The sequence below is a fragment of the Lonchura striata genome, chromosome 6 (genome assembly GCF_050655825.1).
Source record: "Lonchura striata isolate lonStrDom1 chromosome 6, ASM5065582v1, whole genome shotgun sequence".
Classification (NCBI taxonomy): Eukaryota; Metazoa; Chordata; class Aves; order Passeriformes; family Estrildidae; genus Lonchura; species Lonchura striata.
The window spans coordinates 34,035,963-34,058,828 of NC_140708.1; the positions used below are offsets into that span (position 1 = coordinate 34,035,963).

Here is a 22,866-nt window from a genome sequence, read left to right on the forward strand (position 1 = left end):
GGGTTATAATGGAAATACTGGCATAGGCTGCACTACTGAAATACAACAGTGCACCACTAAATCACAAATAATGGGATAAAAAATCCAAACGTACATGTTGAAGAGAGTGCTTTAGTGAATGTCCTTTACTTACAACCAAAGGGGAAAATTCTTCCTGCCCTGTCTTGGGCAGAAATAGCTCTGCACCTAGCAGAACTCACTGTTTGTGCTACAGTGAGTGAACACCTGATTAGAGATTAAAAAATAAAAAAAAATTAAAAATTAAAAAATTAAAAAAAAAAATAACTATCAGAGTTTAGAGGTTATGCTGATAGCCCTGGTGGAAATAGACCCAGACTGAGGGACGTGCATTTGAATTAAAGAGGATACCCTCTGCTGTCAGATATTTACTTTCTAACATCTTCCATTATCCTAAAAATTGAAACAAGAGAAATGAGTGTCCATCACGTACAGCTGCAGACAATTCTGGAATAACTGCACCATCACTTAATTTGGGAATTGAGAGTTTTTCATTATGCAAGATGCCAAAGATTCACTGCCAATCCCATCTCAGGTATCCAGCTTGCCTACCAAACAGGCAAGAAGGTGTTTTCAAATGTTCTGGAAGTACCTAACTCCACAGGAGTAAGAGAGCACACACAAATGGCTAAGTTGTCTGCATTCAAATTTGTATTATTTTAAAATTTTAATATAAAGCTGTTTATCTGGTGATAAAAAGATCTATGGGGAGTCTATCATTAACTAAAAAAACAAGCAGGGCTGGGCTGATAAAAATGATGATTTTAAAAAACAGTGAAGGAAAATCAGCTTAAAATAAGTGGCTAACAAAGATGTATGAGTTCTTTCCTACTGAGGAAAAATAGCATTTGCTAATGACTTACTTAATGACACACTGAGCTGTGACATATCTCAGTCTGTAAAACAAAGTTACATAAATGGGCTGACACTTACTCCAGCTTTGCAGGGAATTGTAATTCATTAATGTGAGCTACTCAGGCAAAGCTGCATCCATACAGCCAACAGGCTTGACCTCACTTAAGCTTTTATGTTTTCTAAAAGCGAATTCCTCGTTTCCCAGAGAATCTCCTCACTGTAGCAGCACAAGCAATAGATGATATTTAGAGATAATTGTATTTAAGCACCTCCTGATGAGCTACAGTCTTGTGTCTGCTATTCACATACAAGACTTGTTTTGGTCTCAAAACCCTTTAGTTTTCAATATCAGAACTAAAATATTGGACTTGGTCAGGGGTTGGTAGAATAACCAACAGCATGTCCAGAAAAAAAAAAAATTCTCATTATGAGAAGAAAAATTTTACTTCTTTCTTTCCTAGAAAGAGAGTTAAATCAGGGTCAGCAGATGACGTAGTGATTTTCTGAAAAGAAAAAGGAATATTGCTTATAGAGATGTTTCTCCTTCAGAAGACTCTGTGGACCTCCATGTTTCCTTCTGATCCCAATGCATCCCAGATGAGTTTAACTGTATGTCCCTAATTAGTCTTCTCCTGCCATGCACCTAATAATTATCATAAGATCCTCCTAAAACAGCTCCCTGCTTTCCATCCCCCAAATCCCTCTGGATCCATCCTTTGCAGACACTACAGCCCTGAATTTATACCCAGAAATGCAATCTTGCAATTATTCATGCAGCTTTTGCAAATCCCAGCACTGCATTGTTAATAAAAGCATTAAACACTGCAGCAGTGTCTCACCAGGAGTCAGTGCACACATTTATGGCTTGTCACCCAGCAGTATTTTTATATGTTCACTCCAGCATCAATTTCTGCTACTCAAAGCAAGGAAAAGTTCTGACTGGGGATGTCTCCAAATGGATGGAGGTGAGCTTCAATGTGAGGGAGGGAAGGGAAGGAGCAGGATGTGAAGGAGCTGAATGCATTGCTCTGAATGCAAACAGGCAGAATGAGCACCCAAATTCAGAACCCAGCCCCTTTCTTCAGCTACCCACTTTGGGCTTTATGGAACGCATTGCTTGGACAGGGAGAGGCAACAGAAGCATCATTAGGACAGATATCTGCTAGGTAGGCTGTTTATACAGCTGATTTTAATGAGTGAGCCCTTGTCCTCTCCTGAGATCCTGGTTAGTTATGCCCATATTAACAAGCCTTTCTGAGGAGGAGGGACAAATCTCCCAGAATGCCTTCTTCAAATGACCACACTTCTAAAGTAGCTATAACAAATGAGTGTTTGTTCTTTTTGTTCTTCTCCTGTGTTGATTAGAGAGATTTACTATGCAACTAACCTGCTTTCGCCAACAGCAGGACACAAACAATAAGCAGAGAAATATACAGACTGTAAAAATGCAATCAGTTTAACTCTTCTGTGCTCACTAAGTGGATGGTGCATCTATCACAACTGACAATAGTATTTTCTTGTTAGCACAGGAGTTCTCTGCTACACTGGAGTATAATTACTTTCAACAGGGAAGATAGAAAAGTGTGGGTTAGAGACACAGGCTACTGAAATAAAGACCCAATTCAGCACGGGGTAATTCTGAAACCCATAGCATCCAGCCAGAGTGCAGAGCTATTTAAGCTATAAAAACAAGCAGCTCTGCACTGTCCTATAACAAAGCAGCCAGCTCTTTTTTCTGCTTTGTTTTTTTGGGTTTTTTTTTTCCCTCTCTGCTGAATCAACCCTCAAGACACAAGCTCGGGGCAAGAAATTATCAGTTGTCATTCTGCATAAAAGCACTACAGATCTGTCATGACACTTTGTGGAGAGAAGAAAGTATCTTCTAGAAACAAGCATCATGAAGACATTACTGGAACTATGCTCCAGAGCTACACAGATAACACCCACCACAGAAAGAAGCAAATCACAAGATTTTCAGCTGAGACACATTAAATAAAGTAAACCAAGCATCCCCTGCTGCCCAAATATGCACTGGGAAAACACACACTGAGGGGATTTCACAGCATTCCCCTTATCCCTCAACATTAATAAATTCTTGCTGGATTTGAGGACTTAAACATGAGAAATGAGAAACAGAGAGCAACCTTAAAGCAGGGCAGTTTGTTTTCTGGCCTGGAAAGAGAAGGTCTATAGGAATCCTTTGGAAGAGGGGCTGGAACAAAGGTAGGTCCTTGTTGTGCTAAAGCCAGCTTGGCAGCTCTGCAGGCACCAAGGAGGGAGAACCACCCAGTCCCTCTGGCCAGGGCCAGGTGGGCTGGAACAGCATCTCCTTCCCAGACTGCAGAGGAACAACAACTCAACCCAGCTCTGGTCTCACAGACACTGCAGGCACTTGGGGCTACTGATAGATGCAGATGGAAACACACATGGCAGCAGACAGCACTTCAGAAATATGAGAAATGGGCAGAAGAGTTTATAAAGGCGTATAAGGACAGAGGGAAAACTCCCTTCAGCTTCTTCGATTTGTGGATTATTAGAAAATTTGATTGAAGGGGTAAGAATTGGAAGTAATCCTCCCAAAATGACCTGAAAAGAGTGTGGAAGGAAGGAAAGATGGTCTGTATGATATTAATTATTGCTAAACCATTCCCAGATCCTTATGTTAATAAACATGAGACCTCATTAAGCTCCATCTCTCACTGCACTTATTTGGCTGGGATAACATGGCACCAAAATTGCCTAACAGCAATCTTAAAGGTTTTATAAAAAACAGATCCTATCAGAAACACCAAACTGATCAAACAGCTTACAAGGACCAGACACAGAGATCTTCAAATATTTATTTCAAGCAATTAGTTTCCTAGTGAGCACAGCACAAAATATGACACCCAGCCAAGACAACTGAGCTGACTTACCTTTCATGGCAGTACAGTAACTTGCTAACAATTTTGTTTTCATGTTCAGTCATTCATTTAGATGAGTAAAATGAATTTCTATAGTCCCAGATTCTTCCTTCCTATTTTTAGGGGATATTATGCAATTCTCCTAATATGGTCTTTTTATGGATTTGCTGCAAGCAAATATTTTTGCATTGAGAAAGGCAGAGGAGGAAACAGAATACTAAAAAGCAGAGACTGAGTAAGTTTTATTAGGTTAATATCTCAACATCTATGGGCTGCCTAGGTTGTTGAGTTTTTTCTTTAGTTATAAAATTATAAAATTATATATCCACGTAATCCAAAGTTGAGTTGTTTTGCATTTTATCATTAAAAAGCATCTCTCAAGTGATTCACCACAGAGATCAACCCATGGACAGCAGGAACAGGTAGCATCTGGCTGCTGCACGCCAAATAGCACCTGAAGAAAAACTGCAGGAGCACAAAGCCATTGCAATCCAAGTTAAAAGTCATACTCAGCTCTTAATTTAGAGGACAGGTAAGTAATTGAAGCACAAGAGATCCCACAACACCTCTCCAGCCTGGGGCGTGTGGCCTCACGTGTCCAAAGACAGGAACAAAGCTGTTCAGCTTGGCAGCAGGGGAAGATGCTGCCTCCTGGATTAGCCACAGTCAGAGCAGCACAGAGCTGCCCTGTGCCATGAGCCTTGGGAAGAGGCACCCACCTGGATGTTTCTCCCCCTCTCAACCCTTAAATTATCAGGCTAGCCCAGAGATCGGAGGCTTTGAGGGGAGGAATATCAGGAGATGGCAAAGATTTCCAAAAGAGGCTCTTACCCTGCGATGTATGTTGGTCCAGCTCTCTTTATTCTGTGATGCCCAAGGGAAAGAGCGGGGCAAAAAGAGGATGAACAGGAAAAGTCAGGGGTTTATTTAGGCTTAGCTCTCTGCCAACCCTGTCAGGGCAGGAAGGAGAGGTCCAGGGTTATCTGATCAGTCACAGGGGTCCTGGGGAATGGAGAAAAGGCATGTCTGAGGCGCAGTAACTGCGCCTCGGACATGCCTTTTCCCCATTCCCCAGGACCCCTGTGACTCTGATCAGATAATGCCATGCAGGACGAAAAGATGGAGCAAACAAGGTCAGGCTCTGCCTCTGTGGCCGGCAGCAGGACCAGGGGTGCTGCTCTGTGGTTGTCAGCTGGAAGGGAAGAGATCAGGCAAGCTTGCCTGAACACCAGCCTGAGCCTCAGCATGACAGGAAGCTTCCCTTCATGCCATGCCAACTCTGGTTTTCTGAGCACTGCCCTCACTCAGAACTTTTAAAAGGGAAGGCAAGGGAATGCCCATGAACATCTGCTTTTTGTTAAGTGCCCCAAAATGTTCAGGACTTTCTATTAACAACACGTGTATGCACGTGTGCATCGTGAGTACTGGCAAGGTTACACAGAGACAAGAAACAGAGAGAGCCTTAAAAGGGTGAAAACACTTCAGGTAAAAAGTGACTCTTTTTAACTAACAGTGAAGTAGCCTTGCACAAAAAGGTAAAATAAACCAGTTACCTGAGCACCCACCCATGCCCTCCCTGCCTCCATTTAGTTTGCACATTTCAAGCCCAACATATTAATTTCCACAGTTGTGTGGAGGTGTACCCAAGTCCCACTAAACCATGGCATGATTCAGAGGGCAGTTCTTTTATTTTAAAATAATACACTCTTGAACAGCTGTGATTTGGATTAATTAGTGAATTTCGCATATTTGGCGCAATCTGCTCTCCACAAGTGCCGCTGAAATAAAAAATTAAAGCATTCACTCCCTTCTCTAATCCTGTAGCTGAATTTTGCAGGTGCACAGATGCATCCTTAGAACTGGCAGGGCTGCAATTGCAGTGAACTTGCTGCAGTACTTGTCTCAGTTCCTTTCTAGCACCAACAATACCATTTAGAATAAAAATATAGAAAACTTTTCTTTTTTCAATAGTGGAACCAAATAGAGCAAGGTGAATATTAAAAAAAACCCCAGGTTATGGTGTATTGTGTCTTTGATAGGCAGCTATTCCTCAAGAATTTAGCTAGAACCACACACATAACGTGAAAATTTTCACCCAAATAATTAATGTTTTAGTTTTTTTTTAATATGAAATGTAAGACAACTTCAACTTTAAGCATAGCTGCTAGCAATGTCTATGACAACCTATTTTTATTTTCATTAGAATAAAAGCCTTTAGAAGTCTGCAGAAACACTACTAGCATTCCTGTCTAATTATTCTGGAGGCATTTTAATTTCTAAAAAAAAAGTTAATAAGTTTCACACAATTTGGATTACTGGCATTTTATTTTCTAATACAAGCATATTTTTCAACAGATTTAAGTCATGTCCGAAAAAAAAAAAAAATCCAATTGGTCTCATCCACAGATCTCCATTAGCAAAGCTAGACCTTGGTTTGTCCTGTCAGCTTCCTAAATGTTATTAAAAGACCCCTGCAAAATGGATCTCAAAACTCAATACTTGTGAGAGACTTTGATGTAGCATCCAACATTCATTCTCCCCTTGATGAAGTGAGTGAGGGAAAGAAAAATCACCCCTTCTCAGAAATACTATCAGTGAAACCCTGACAGTAATACTCTTTAATGGGTTATCCTACAGTGGACCATACTTTAATGGATGGCATTAGAGTGGCCTTCCTAATATCCCTGATTTACACATGAATGATGCTCTCACAAACAGCCACACTGTAATTAATGAAGCTATTCAAAAAAGTACAGAAACTCTTCTAAGAGATCTCTGCAGAATCATGGCATTATTTGAACAGTGCCTTACTTTTACTGCCCTGATCCCACCACACCAAGAGGAATTTCTCCAATTGCCAGGCAGTGTCAACTGGAAATCAAAAGCAACTTCCTAATATCATCTGCATATATGGCCTGAAATTTGAGAAGAAGTATGGAGTTTTTTTTCCATCACTGAAAAAAATTTCTAAAGACACAAAAAAATACTATGAATGTCAGATGTTTACCAATTATAACCCTACTAAAACAAAACAGTACCTATAATGACCAGATTATGCAAATGATTACCAGATTATGCAAAATTGTATTCACAGGGTATAATCCTTCTTTGTTTTGTCCTACAAACTCTTCACAGAAGGACAGAAGGCTCAAATTTATGTTTATGTTTCATAAACTGGAAAATAGAAGCAGATGAATGCTAATATTGTCAGTAATGCAGATCAACACCACTTTGGGTATATTTTGAAATGTTTCCATACTAAAGTGGAAGTAGCTTTAGAAGCTTAGTTGTGACTAGTCTGCCTACTTTTTGAAGAATTATATTGTGGTAGACTGGATAGTTCAGGGGATTATTAATGGGACATACAGACTTAAATTCCAAGGTAGCTTGTTTAATGTGACTCAGGTCAATACTGACAACTATTCTGTAGTAGTTTTGAAATGAGGAGGTGGTTTTGAAGTACTTCTCTAAGCAGGACAGGTTCAATGCACAAAAGTGACACTAATTTGCACCTCAGGCAGTGCACTTCATCAGAGACTGAGGAATTAATGGGGTATAGGTTTATAATGTCGCAAAGCACGTAGGATGTTTTTCTATGCCCTTCACTTCCTTTTCTCTGAGATGAGCTGCTGTGTTAAAAAGGGACAGTACCACTCTAGCCTCAGATTTTTCTAAACTACTGCAAACACTACAAAAATCTTGAAGGTGCCTTGTGCTACCAAATTTCAATATCCTTTGGTGGAACTCGAGAGAGAGAGATTATAAGATTTCACCTAGAAAAACATCTTAGGAGTACTATCTGAAGAGAATTTTGATTGATGATGGTTGGCAGCAAATATTTCCTTGGGTGCATAATGGTTTTATTAATAGTTTTGGACTGAGCTGAAGCAAGTAGAAAACAGACCAAGTGAGGGGTGTTTTTCTGTGATCTACCTACTCAGATGCATCTAATCCCTCACTAGCATCAGCATTGTCTTCCTAGCAAGTTTCAGTGTCAATACACTGCCATCGAGTATCTAGAGAGGAGGCATTAAAAAAAATACAATTGTGTGTGTACCATAGCAGCAGCCTGGTTTCTTGTGTTGCTCCTGCCTACAGACCAGAGGGTGGAAAGCCACAAGGATGACAGCACTGCTAGAAACGAGGGATGGGTGTGATGCAGACAGTACCTACTGTGTATTAACATATGCTACTGTGTATGGACACCAGTGCTGATACTGCACTACTGGCTGTCAGAAGTGAATTAAATGAAGAGATGCCTTGTTCAGTGGCCAAGACAGGCTAAGCCTCTCTAGTGCTTGAGAGCAGCATCCTTAGGAGGGATGTGGGATATCACTGTGCTGCTCCCAGTCCGTGGCTGCACAGGACATCCCACTCTGAGGTGCTGTGCACAGCTGAATGGGGCTGTGCTCCAGCAGGCTCTGCTCACAACCAAGGGCAGCAGGTGATGAACCAGGGCCTGCAGAGCACAACTGGGCAGATGTGTCTCGCTGCTGTGGACATGATGTGGAGCTGAAGCTTTGCCAGTTGCTCTCTCAATGTCCATGGAACATCAGAGTCCAGCCCCCTCTTACAGGGACAGCCAGCACGACTGACATTTTAGGGTCTGTCCCTGTGACATGGGCCCAGTTCAGCTCCCGGAGAGCAGAGCTCTCTCTCTCACTGAGGACACTTACCAAAGAGCTGCACTGATAATAAATATAACATGAGCCACCAGCCTGAAGGTGAAAAGCCTCTGCTTAATTAATTATTCCTAAGTATTCTCATTAAGCTGTTCTCTGTGTATAGACAGACTGTGTTTTTAATCTAAACCTGTTTAGTTGTGCCCTGAACAATCTGAATTTCTTCTCTGCAAATACCCATGACTGAGTCCATAGGAATAATCAGGAAATCTTAATCAAAATTAACATGGGCTTGATGAGAGCAGGATTCTGCAAACAGTTGCAAGAATTTCTCAAAGTTCAAAACCACTATGAAAAAAGGGATAATTATTTTCCACTGCATTTGCATTGGATTCTGAAACTGTATATAAGCAGCTAGGTCCCTGCAGGAACAGACCTCTAAATTTGCCCTGAGAACCAGACAACTGCAGTATGTATGTGACTGAGGTGTGCAGAACAGCACTCCAACACAGTAATCACTATAGACCAGTCAAGATACATGCAACTGTTAATACACCACTTTTTCTGCTAAGAGTAAGCCTTTGTAAAAACCATACGGGACACTGTTCATCAGGACAGTTCTGATCAAACCATCTTTTTTTACATTTGTGCAGGCACAAATTTAGGAACGGGTTCTCACAGATTCTTGTAACTGCTTTGCTTTCGTCTGTGCACACGTGATTTATATGCCCATTTACCCAACTCTCTGCACAAATTAGGTACTTAGGGCTGCAGGTAGCTTTTTAGAGGATGCCTGTACATGTCTTACCTGTCACACACATAAAAAATCCAAATGCACACATTTCAAATCTGAGGATGAATTCAGAATGTTTAGGGTCATGTGGTAATGTGTAACTTGCCTTGAATCACAGGTTTCCTGAGGCTTCTGAAAATGCCAATCTGGAAAACTATAGCACCATGTAATGCAGTATTTAATAAATTACTGCCTGAATACCTAATTCTGTTTTAAGAAAGACATGAGGGAGGATAATCCTGTAACTCTTTAGGAAACATGCTGAGCGAACCTATGAAAAATATTCTATGTTATGCACATCAGTCTATTTACCTGTGACTCGTAAAAAGAGCTAAACACGCAGGAGGGCTTAACCTGAGGTGGGATTATTTGGCCAAGTCCACTGACTGGGAACAGGATTTGGTGTGAAACAGTCAGGCTCTCCTCCAAAGTACTGACTAAAAGAAACATTTTGATCTCCTACTTACTTTGACGGCAAGTTGAAATGGGTGCCAGTGTCTCATGCTCCGCAACTCAACAGCAAATTGAAAGATACTGTAGAGGAGATGGTTTGATGCAACATGAAGATCTATTATTCAGGTAAGATAGCTGATTAGGAGTCATGGGCATAAAAGTTGGAGATAAAGGGTGTGATTTATTGCCAATATTTGATTACTAATCTACACTGAAGACTGTAAGTAAGTAAAATGAGCAGACAGCGAACAAAAATTTCTCTTCAGCTCTTTTGTTGTCATTTTTTTTTTCCATTAAGAGTATAGATTAGCTGATTTGGTTAAAAGATTGTATTTAATTTTCTGTCCTATAACTTGGTTTGATTACTTGAAAAATTATTGAATGCTATGGTAAAGGTTCCAAATTTTAGCTCTTCAACATTGTAGTATTTTTGCAGGTATGCTGCCTCATCAGCAACGTATGGGTTTGAATGATTACTTATTATTGCACTCTGATTTCCACTGGGCTTTTCTGTATTTCATTTGCTGGTGGTAACACAGAAGAAATTATTCCTAAAAAGTCTTCTTTATTATCCCTGAAATGATTTTGATCATATCTGCCACATGGCAACTGAGAATCTGGGTAGTTTATTTTTCAAGAATGTTAAGTCTCTGGGTTACACAGAAATATCAAAGAATGGTGTGCATACATGTAAGGGGTAATGGATAATTACAATGCACACTTAAGGATAATTGCAATATACACAACTATGGAGTTATTCCCTTTTTACAAGTGTATAAACAAAAGGAGAATTTGATTAGGTCGTGTGATTGCCTCTTTAAAATCAAATTACTTTATATGCATAAACATACTTCAGGTACTTGGGTTTACTGTTGGCAGAGGAAGGCAATGTATCCTCTTTAATCAAGGATAAGGAAACAGGGTTGATTCAGACATTTTACCCAAATCAAAATGCAGACTTACTCCAATCTCAGTTGCAGCCCAGTACAGCCACAATCTCCCTCTGCCCTTCTCCACTGTGCCTTCTAGGGCAGCCCAGCCAGAGATGGCACAGAGACTACTCCAGTACCATACAGCCTGTAGATTTTGGTGGTTTGCTTTTTTCCCCCCCTGAATCTGCATTTAGCCATTAAATTGTGAGAGGAAATTTAGAAAAATAACATAAACAAATTTCATAGCAGATCTATGAGGCAGCTGAGTATCCAAACATTACAAAATGGATCTGCAGGAAGAAAGGACAAAACAACCCAAACCACAAGGAAAGAAAACAAACAAACAAAATGCACACAAAAGCAAAACAAACAAACAAACCAAACAAAAACAGACAGGAAAGGGATCTAATGAAGACTAATAGCTAACTGGAAGTGATGTTTCAGATGTGGATATGCCAGTGAGCATAAGACCATGAACTCTAATCGACCCTTTCCTCTAGGATTAGACAAAATATGATCAACCACTTGTCCCAAAAAAGGTTTGCTGTGCTCTAGGAAATAGATAGCTCCTCCATGGAAATAACGTGCTGATCATTAAGATAGTGTCCAGTAGTGTCTGCAAGACTTTAAGCGCCATGAAGGATGACAAAAAAATGAGAAAATTATAGCACAATGTGAATGTGGTTCCCATCTGTGAGCTCTTATCTACCCACTCATACACCCAAAGGAGTCACAGAAATCTCAGGGAACAGCACTTTTGGGAAAAGACCCTGGGGCAGGCAGCCCAACACCCCTACCCAGGATTTAGGAACATTTCTCCCAACTTTGGGCATTTCAGGGAAGATAACCAGAGACAAGGCAAAGCCCTACACCAGGACTGTGCACAGCTCATCAGGTCCTGCTCTGTTAGTGAGCCTTGCCCTCCAGGGAACGAGGAGATTGTACAACAAATTGCTGCCCTGATCCCCAAAACTCTCACCCCACTGCACCATCCCCCTCTGAGAGAGAGAGGGCAGGTAATTCATAAAACTCTATGCATTTGTGACTAAAATGCTCCACTGTCCACAAATTTCCAGCCTCCACAGTCATTTGTCCTAAGCCACCATACCACAAAACGAAATTGTCAATACCACTTCAATAAAAGTGTTTAAAAGCACATTTCAATTATAGAAGTCTTGTGAAATCCTTCTGCTTACCTAGGAAAAAACAGTTCTTTGCAAAAATGGCAGAACTAATTTTTATTTGTTAAATTTTGATCTATTCTGGTAACTGCTGAGCTATTTTCATACCTTAGCAAGAAACATCTCTCTATTGACAACAGTATTAATTATCTCATATATTTATATCTGATAAAGCCTTTTACTTTGGTTTTCCTAATGAATCTTTGTGGATTTTTTTTTTTTAGGCTAACCTAATGCATTCACATAGTTTATAACAGTAAAGTAGTTACTATTTCTGAAGCACTCAAATACACTATGTGGTTTTCAGAACAAATAGAGGCTGTAAGGTGATAGCTGCAATGAAGTTAACGGCAATTAATTGAGTTTTTAAGACCAAGACTATCTTTTCATTATGAATTTCTGGAATAACTAGTATGATGGGATTTGGGTCTAAAATACAGACTCCTCAAAAGCTAATCCTGTTAAGAAAAAAAATAAAAATAAAAGAGTATTCAAGATTTCAAGGCTTCTGCTCTTGATTGCAAGGCTTCTACTCTTGATTTCTGTTCCATTAAAAACCTGGTGGAAACATCACTTTTGCCTACTCTTGCTTGGGAACATGCAAGCCTGCTGGCATAGCCAGAGCTTCTTTCACTCCAGCAAGTACAGATGGGAGCAGAGCCATGACTAAACCCTAATATTTGCTAATAGCAAACAATATGTCTTAAACAAAGCACTTTGTCAGGCCCCATAAAGGCACAATATATTCTGAACTCTTACTTCCAAAGACAATATGATTAAACATGTACCATCGCAATGCAATAACCTAGAATTTTTATTGGTAGTAGTTATGCCTTAAAATTAATTTACAATACTGTACTCCTTTTTATGGCTGTTTTTTGCAGACTATAGTGAGCTATCTGTTTTAAAAGGGAAATACATGATGGACTAGGTGTTTGATTGAGAACTAGAGTTGGCTGACATTAGGAATACCTTCAATATGATAAAGAACCACATAAAGTAATAACAAGGACTATGAATAGTTTGATTTGGCTTATCTGATGTGATCCAATTTTCTGCTTCTCGTTTATTCTAGCACTTTGTATTTCTGTTGTATTATTCTAAGAGGACACTCATGTGAAACATGGAAACAACTGTAGCTTAGGGGAACATTGCAAATGCAAATCTGCTTTTAGTAGCAATAATTTTCAAAATTCTTTCTGAGGATAAAAACTAAAATCTGCCAAAAAAAAATTCAATTTTCTGTAAAAGTGTGTAGTACAGTTTCATAAAGATGTATTTTTTTAAGTCGTTAAATTGGTTTTTAGTAACCTCATACTCATTTTCAATTGAACAATTATTAAACTATAAAACAAAATTGCACCAATTCCTAAAACTGTAGTCTGGAGTTTTACAGTCTGCTATAAAGTGCTGTATTATTATAATACACTAAAGACACTCAGACTATTAAAACTTTTTTTTTAATGAACCATAAAATATTTTATCATTGATGAAATAATTCTGAAGTATTATGTTCTTCAGCAGTATACATGCACAATATTTTGGTCTCATGAAAAGCATGCTAATCAAAAAAAAACACAATTTAAACTGTAATTCTAATATGCAACATAAACCATGTCACTGTCTTTCAGGAACAGGCGTTTATTACACCCAACTTCAAGTTGGGTGTAATAAAAAATCAGAGTGTTGATCATTAAATGTAAGGTACAGTCTTACAGAGAGATCTCCATGCCAAAGAGACTGAGTGTTAAGCACTGGTGATAACAACAGAGATGTGATTACTTTCCTGTTGCAAAGTTTTAGCCTTTATTTCACTCCACAAATCATAACTGATCTTATAAGGAGGCCTGATGTTAACTCAGAAGTTCAACCAAGCCTGGTAAATGAAAATAATTTTTTCCTGGCTGCTGATGGCTGATGTCTCACAGCAGCACTGACAGTGCTATGTGTCTGAGCTATTGGGTTTGATCCATGGCTACATCCTCATGCTGTTCCTCTCCATTCAAAAGGCAGGCAAAGGACTGCCTGCACTTAGACATTGATCAGCTCTATGAATCACATCTTTAACTTCAGCAGGATTTTAACAAACTTGAAACCTATCTTGTGGGGTCCTGAAACTCTTTGGCACAGAAGGTGAAAAGCTCGGTCATGCTCTGAGTGGGAGCACCCACAGGACCATACCATGAACACACACAGGTGTATGGGCACATTCCCTGCAAACCAGCCTGTGGCACTGGGATCCCCTGTCTGCACAGGGAGGCAGCTGGCCTGGGGCTGCTTTCCTGCCAGAGAACACCAGGAGTTCCACACAGACTGAAAACCCCAACGTGTCTCCAGTATGGTCCGCTCACCTCCTCTGGATCTTGCAAGAGTCATGCAGTAAATGCCTACAGTCTCAGGGAATTGTACATCCACACTTTCTGAGGACCCACTCCAGCACGGTGCTGAAGAAAACAAGGATCAACCTTGCTGAAACCAGTGGCAATGAAATCAATGGACAAAGCAGTATCTGTTGTGACAAAACAGAATTTCATTTATTGCTCCCCAAATTAGAAGTGCAAGACTAAAGATGAAACTTCAAGTTAGCCCTGGCTGTCAGATCCTAATCTGTATACACAAAGCACTCAAGACTTCTTTAGGTAAAAGGGACTTGCCACTAAAACAAATTAAAGACATTGCTTTTTTAGCAGAAAAGCTGCCAGTAAATGTTCTTGAAATCACTTGTACCAGCAGGTTCTCCCCATTATGCCAGCTAATCCTGGAAATACAGGAGGTAGATTTAAATCTTTTCATAGAAAACATTAAGTCTTTTTTTTTTTTCTCTTTTCTTTTGGTTCTGGCACAGCATTGAGAGTTGCATATTGTTGTCCATCTTTTGCCCCAGACTGTATCTTTCTGTGTAGCTGGAATGCCCATAGGAAAAGGTCCAAGCAGGATTTTGCCAAGGGATGGAGCAGACAGAGCATTGAAAAATCAATGCTTTTATGTCACAAAAAGTTTAAGGGCTGTGTGAGGGATGGGGGAAAGAGTGTGCCAGGTGTATGGGTGAGCTAACAATGGTGCTCAGGGGATAAACCAGGCTTTGTGTCTACCCCAGGGCTCCATCTCAGCAGTTGTGCCATTCCCTCACCTACACACTGCCTGTGCTTCCTGCTTATGTTCACCCACCACCAATTACCAGCCTGTGGAGATCCACACCTGCTGTGTCCTGATCCTCAGAATGCTACACTGGAGCTTTTAACCCTCTCCAAACATCCACATAATGCTTTCCAATAATGACATTTAGCACCTGGGAAGCAACATTAAGCAGTTGTAGAGGGTACTTAACCCAGCAGATTAGCAGCTCCCTGCACAGTGCTGAAGATCTGCATGGCAAAAGCAGAATCATTTTCAGTCTCAGTCATATTAAAGTCCTGCTCTCCTGAGAGTAGTGTGAGCCCTCTCTCCTGTTTTTTGTCCTAGGATTCACCATTATAAATATTTTTTAAAATCACAACTATTATGTGAATTTGTGGAAGAGCAGTTTGCATCATGACCCACGTCTGCTATAAACACTCGCTAATTTTACATGCAAAAAGAACGAATTGATATATTTAAATATCCAGATTTCTCTTTTCCCATGCTCCTCACAAAATATTTGATATTTTCAATTTCTATCTCATACTTTTTAAATTTTGCTGCTGAGAGCACAGCATTTACATACTGGACTTGTCTTCAGTCCAAAGGGTCATGTATCTCAATTATATCTGTCCATTGCTACATTCTTCAAAAGCACAAAAATCTTAGTTTCTCTTTGAATGCTGAACATCCAAGGCAAGAGCAAGACATAATAAATATAGGAAAACAAAGTATGGAGCTAGCTAGCAAGACTCTGATGCATACATGTATTTAAATGTCCTTAACCATCTTGTCTTTTGCAAAACATCCTTTAAAATATTATAGAAAACTGAGTGTGGAAGTCTGGGTTTTTTATTTACCTCTGCAATGACCTAGGACCAACTGGTCTAATCTATCACGAGGTTCATTTCATTATCATCCTTCAAGTCCATCCATCTCTCCTAAATGCAAAGGCAGCCTTTTTTTGAAGAATACATGGTGTGAGTACACATCCAAACTCATTCTTTTGTCCCTTTCCAATAATCTAACATGATGGTTCAGGCAGTGGGGGTAGAACATGAGACTGGAAGACCAGAACCATTTTTTGACTGGCACACTGAATGCAAGCTATGACTGAAAATGAAGGATTAACATATATGTCAGTTAAATAGAAAACATCAGAGTGAAGCCACCAGAAAAAAACACTGGGTTGGCAATTACTTAATAAAATCTGCCTGTATAAGGAACATACTGTTGGGATTTATCTTCCTTTTTGTTCTCAAACCAAGACAGTTCACAATACTTTATGTTATTTTTATGGTGCTGAGAATTCTCCGCAAGATGTCAAGCACTTCAAATATACTTAAATTTAGCATTTTGTATAAACCTAGCTACTACTATTTACTTTGTTTAGCAAATTCTGTTAGAAGTCAGGTTCATAAAAAGAGTTTAGAGGATTCTTGAATAAATTAAGCATCTTCCTGGCAAAGATAGAATGCTGATTTGAGGGACAGAAAAAAAGAATATCTTACACAATCTGTGCATATGTAAACATAAAGTAAGCAGATATCAGAAATAAACACTTTGTAAAAATGTAAAAAAGAGTATCTTACACAATCTATGCATATGTAAACATAAAATAAGCAGATATCAGAAATAAACATTTTGCTGTATCAACCTGAAATAAGACAATACCCCATAATAGGATGAATTGCAAATTCTCATAGCAATAAGTTCAAATGCAGAACAACTTCTAAACAGCATCACTAAAATAAACATTATTTTAAATTCCAAATCTTCAACAGGTTTTTGAAGTAAATATTGAGCACAGGTAAACAAAAAATATCTTGCATTTTCTTCAAGCATTCACCACCTTTCTGATTCCCAGGTTTGCTTGTGCAGGTGAACATGGCACAGCAACAAATCCATGGGTGCACTCCTGCTCATCCTATGACCATTCTGAACAAGTCAGAAAGAAATGTATCAAAAATTGCTCAGTCAGTGGCACTCCTGGCAGATTGGGTTAGTGCCCTGTATTTTACAGCCCCGGGAGGTTGCTATTTGCTCATTTCTGTGGCATATTATACTAATCAATCACTTCCTGCTCTTTCTTCCCTTGCTCTATTTCTTTCAATGACAATTTATACTAATCAATCACTTCCTGCTCTTTCTTCCTTCTGTATTTTTAAACCCACTAACTAAAATATGCAGCCGCTGTTGCATCTCAATGACCACTTCCTTAGCCCTCCTCTGCCATTGTCCTTTTGTGCCGAGACTGATGTTGTAATTTGACTTTTCATAGTGTTCAGGCTATATTGCCTTTTAGAAACCTTTCAGCTCAGATGCTAAGCATATGAAAAAGCTTTTGGCTGCACTGGTTCATGTTTTGAAAATATCACAAAGGCATATTTTCATGGGGGGAGAGGCTCAGAATGAATACCCTTCTCCAAGTGCAATATGAATACCAGTTCTTTTATAAAATTTGCATTAGGGTTTAAGTCTCACACGCAAAATGGCACCATACTGTCCAGAAAACATAGGTTTCTTTTTAAAAAATTGTGGGCTTGTTTTGGCTCTGTTCGCAAGTTACTTTCTGAAAAATGCATTAAAATATTAGAGCTTTGTTCTTTCTGCTTCAGTTCTGACAGAAGGACGTGGTAGGCATAGAATATTGTGCTTCAATATTCTTCAATATTCAAGAACTGCTTGGTCCACATAACTTCAGTGACATTTTAATGCAGACTTTATCTACAGTTTCTGCCAAAACACCAGAGATCATTTATTTAAAGGAACCTATTTTTCCCTATTAATCTTCGTTTCTTGTACCAAGTACATCAGGGGGTACGCTTGAAGTCACAGTACAGCTTTAAACCAAACTCATGTGGGATGTGACTTCAAAATGCCACAGTAACAGGAGGAAGGACAAGGAAGAATTTAAGTCATTTTCAAAACACAGGAACATCTATTCAGGCTTAAGGAACATTTGCAATTTCAAGTGAATCCAATGGGATTTGTGATCACTTGCCATTTCTTCAGTTCTTTATTTATTATGTGTACTTTGGTAGCATCTGGAGGCCTTACTCTGCAGGGGGCTGTACAAACACTGAAGGAAAAAGTGATCTCTCCCATAACACAACTTTTTAATACAACATGAAGTGACTCAGTATTATCCCGTCAAGGTCTTGTTCTAAATGTGAGATATTCTAAGTTTCAGGTTTAAAAGGTTGTGTTTCTTTCAGCATATTCTATTTGGTTAAATGACTATTGCAAATAGCAATATATGCCTCTAACTGTCTCTCTTATGAATACCTTACAAAGCTTAAATAGTAATGAATGCACAGATGAAGAAAAACAGAATTAAAACAGAAGGACCAAAACTCAGCACCACCTATCATTAACCTCCTATACTTTGTGACTCTGTAATGTCCCTCATGTTGATGCAGACATAATTTTCCAATGCAAAATAGATGCAGGAACTGGAAAAGGATGAAGGAGAGGAAGCAGCACAGGAAAAATTAAGAAGCAAAACATACTTCTCAGAAATAAAATATTTCTGGTTCAGTAGACATGGAACTATTTAATATAAAGAAAAAAAAGTGGGTTTTTTTTAATAGGAAATGAAAAATCAATGCTTTAACAGTGAAATCCAGAAATACAGAAAAATTTATCTTAATACCAGCTGAGACCTTAAAGCTTGGACACTTATATTTGTGTCACATAGCAATTTTCTTTCTGTAAGGACAAAAATAAACAGGACAAGCTGATCTATCCCTGCTTGACCTAATTTTGTATTTAAACCACCAGAAATTTTTACAGCCTGATTCCAATCTGGCCTAAGGATGGTTTCATTTTACATTTCCTACTGCCTTCTTCCTGCCTTGATTTTGCTGTCTTCTCCTGCCCGAGTCCTTCATCTTTCAAAGAGCTGCAAAAGCTATCTTCAGCAAGTGGTGAGCCTCTAAATCCAGAATCAATGATCCACTATCAATGGCCTAATTTAAGTGTCAAAGAAAATCACTACAGCCATTGGCCAAAATCACATCATGACCTCGACCTCAGTTCAGGAGAGTGCCTGATTCAAAATAGTTTTATCTCTGTCCACTTTCTTCAATGTGTAGCTTGCAGCACCATATGTTCTATAATATCCAGGACTACTTAGCCAAAAAACCTTCTTGAGTTTAATGCCAATAACATAAGAAAGAAGGCAGCAGGACATGCTAGCTCACATTAAGGGTTCCCTCTGAATTAGGAGTACTCAAGGGATAAATTTAATCTGACATATCCTGGCAGGATTTGGAGAGTGCCACATTCATATTCAAACCTGTGATAAGAAATTAAATACCATCCCCTGTTTCTGAGTCAGCAAGGCAATAAAGTCCACTTTGAGATATGCAAGTTCCTGATTTAAAATAAGAGTGTCTGACAGCTCACAACATGTACAGCTTGTAACTACACCATGGGAATAAGATATTCCAATTTAGGCAGGCATCTAGTTAGGCAGTGCAAGACTCCTTGACAGGTATCTATGAAAAACTTTCATTTATGCCAACAAGAAGTACAAAAGTCTCTTACCTGCAGGTTTGCACATGCTGGTGAATCATTGTGGGAGGGTATTTCGTTGTTGGTGGTCTCTGACCCTGTGTTTTTAAGTCTGGAAGCTGTTGTAGTTGTGGCTGTAGTGGTCTGTACTGGTAAGATTGGCTGCCAGACATTCACATCAGTGCCATTGCCAAAGGCCTGAATTGCATTTTCTGTGAAAATAAATTACAGGCAATTTTCTATTTCTAAAAAAAAAAAAAAGGCAAAAAGCAGAACTGAGTTGTTTTTTATTGCCATTATTATTATTATATTTTAAATGTCTATTTGTAGAAACTCAATTTTATGCTGAAAAATGTGTCTTAATTTTGAACCTATCAGAAACGAACTGAAAATCTGGGGTCACATAATTATTTGGTGCAGCCTCTTCTTTGTAATGTTTCCAGTAATTCTTGACAGAAGCTTTAGGACTTACCATAATCATATTTATTACCATCCAAAAGACTCAAAAATTTACTTTCAAGATTTTAAAAAAAGTTTGAATGTCATGTCCTAATTCAGGCAGCTGAAGTTAGACAGCAAAGTAAAAACAGAGAACAGGATAAATATTTATTTCTACATCTTGTTCTAGTAAAACTAATATGCCTATAACTACAAAATAGTTTAACTACGGCAATCTTTTCCTTACCATTTTCAATCAAAATCTGCATAATTGGGTAAGGGAAACATGGTTAAACTAAAACTTTAGAATATAAAAGTTAAAAAGCTTATCACAGTTTCACAGGATTAAAGAGTGTGTTTATAGCAAGAGTAAATTGGTTGGAGGTTTTTTATAAACAAACAGAAAAACAGTTCTTAATCAGGTCTTTGGGGATTCAACAAGGATTTGGGGATTTCTTATTTCAAATTCTTTGTACAAGAAATCAAACAATTTCACTGGGGACTAATATGTGGAAGTTATTAACACTTCTTCTCAGTGCCATTCCTTGCCTTATAAAATAATTTACATGTAATTTTCTTATGAAAAAGATGTATTTTGTTCTGATATTCATTCTCAGAAGTTCAAGATGCAAAGAGAAGAACTTGTAAAAAGCACCAGAATAAGCTGCATTAATAGAGACACAGTGGGAAAAACGATATGGTAAGGTTTCTTGTGTTTCCCTGAATAAGGCAATATAAAAAGCAGTATTTCCTAAAACCACAGTAACTCTTTGTTTCTACTGTTGCAAGAATGGTCATAGAAATACCTGCAATCCTTCCAGTTTTCAAAGTAACAAGCAGCCTTTACAATTAGTCTTCAATTATTTAATACAATCATTTTTGATTATCTATATGAGTCCCTTCCAATTTGAGATATTCTGAGTCTATGACAGAATCACAGAACTGTCTGGGTTGAAGGAACCTTTCAAGGTCTTCCAGTCCAACCCCCCTGCAACGAGCAACTTCAACTAGATCATTGTTGTAAATGCCCCAAATAACAGGTTTATTTTCCATTTTGAAGGGAAAACAGACTAGTAAGAAATTCCTAGATTCTTCCTACCGTGGAAAAAGAACTTCTGTTGTATAAAAGAAGTGGGAAGGATTTTAATGACATTTTCTCCAGGTAATGGAAGGCTCACTAATGAAAACAAAAATTTTTTGAAATTCCTATTTTATGTGAAAGACAAAACTTTGTAGAAAATCCAGAAACACTTTTAATTTCTTCCTGAAGAAGACATTATCTTGCAGCTAGGATGATATAATTTATCTCCCAATAACCTCCAATGTCTTTGATCTGTCTTCATTAATGCTTTTGTACTGATGGCAAAAGAAAGGACAAGGAATCGCTCTGTCTTTATGTTCTAAAAGGAACCTGCAACACTCTAGAAATTAATACATTCAAAAATTGATAAATCTGAGGTACTGCAATAGATATAAATGGCAACTGCCATTAGTCTTGAAGAAGGTCTGGTGGCATATTGTCAAATTTTACCCCTTGTAAAGTTTGAACTCTTTTCTCTTCTTCTTTTGTTAAATGATCTTGAGTAATTGATTTGTTCTTCCAAAGCTTAATAAATACTGTACCGCAGAGCAACTCAGGTTTTTGTGCACAGACCTCCCTGTGCCTTCATTGCAGTGCTGCCTCCTGAGAAGCTCAATGGGGATTTTCAGACCCTCTAGTAAAATACTGAGCCCTGCCCTAGCATCAGCTCAGGTCTCTAGGGCTGCATGGGCCAGTCTGGATCACTGAGCTCATTTATTGTTTTGGAGAAAAGCAATGATGTCTGCTTCTTTGCATAAGCTGATGAAATGTGACTTTTAAAACCACTTTTACCCTCAAAACTCCTTTTGGAAGCCTATTTCTTAATTTTAGTCTGATGGTTAAAAATTTTCCCATTTTAAGCCTAAATATGTATGGCCAGTATCTTCCTTTTTGATCTTATGCCAACATTGTCCTGCAGGTGAAGTAATCCCTTCCCCTCCCTGGGCTTGCCCAGCTAATGCAATTTCAGAGGAGAATCACAAATCCTTTCAACTCCAGTTATGCTAGACTAGAGAAGCCAAGCTCTTTTGGTCTCCTCATTTATCTGAAATTAAAACTTTGATGCACACTCCACATCATCCAATTATGCTGCTCCAGGCAGACAGGAAATTTGAAAAGAGAACCTGCCAAAATCGACTCCACTGAGCCATTCTGAAATTTATAATAGTCCCTAATTTGGAAGTGAGTCCGAAAGAAAAAAAATCAATAATTTAACAAAATCTTTACAATAGTTACTATCCAGGCTTCTGTTAAAACCAGGCATCTGAGATCCAATATCCTAAAAAAAATGAAGTTGGCTGTAAATTTCAAGCACAATCCGATTTATACTTATGGCAAATCCTTCATATCCTAAACTACATGTCTTTTTTATATGAAGTTCTGAAATTATACAGAAACCCCTCAGGTGCTGCAATTCCATGGTAATGATGCTGCCTGACTGTTAGGCTCCAGATATGACCTGTGATGTAAACATATTTCAATACCATACAAGTTGGGGTCTTGTTTTATTTTTCCAAGAGCTTCTCATGTTGCAATCTTGGCCATAAACCACAGTATCAGGCATATTTGCTCATTCTTTTAATTTTTACACCTACAACAGAGCCCCGCTCAACAACGTACGAAGTGATGGCCTCGATGTGTTGTAAGCAGTTAAGGAATTCTGGAAGACACTCTACAATACATTAAAAGACATCTAAAAGACATCTACAGCACATTAAAGACACCTAATTTTGTACCCACTAAGGCATATGTTGTCCTGGAAGAAATTCAGGAATTTCTTGCAGTCCTCCTCGTCGTTGCCACTGTTGCTGCAGTCGCACCACGGGGCCACGCTGAGGCTGCTGGAGTCGATGTAGTTCGGTGTCATCACGGTGCCTGTCCCCAGAGAGAGGCACAGCACTGTCAGCAACCTTTGCACTGGAACATTCCTTCCACCCTAAGATGGCAAACAGCCC

At 38.8% G+C, this 22,866-nt stretch overlaps 1 protein-coding gene across 2 annotated transcripts in view; it reads right to left on the reverse strand.

The window, feature by feature from the left end:
- Window positions 1-22,866, reverse strand: part of GFRA1 (GDNF family receptor alpha 1) — a 130,774-nt gene that overhangs the window by 4,274 nt on the left and 103,634 nt on the right. For both annotated transcript variants that reach the window (XM_021537273.4, XM_021537272.4), the window contains exons 6-7: window positions 22,652-22,786; window positions 19,426-19,604 (exon numbers count right to left, since the gene is read on the reverse strand). In XM_021537273.4, coding sequence (XP_021392948.2) covers window positions 19,426-19,604; window positions 22,652-22,786 — 314 coding nt within the window. The remainder of the gene's footprint in view (window positions 1-19,425; window positions 19,605-22,651; window positions 22,787-22,866) is intronic.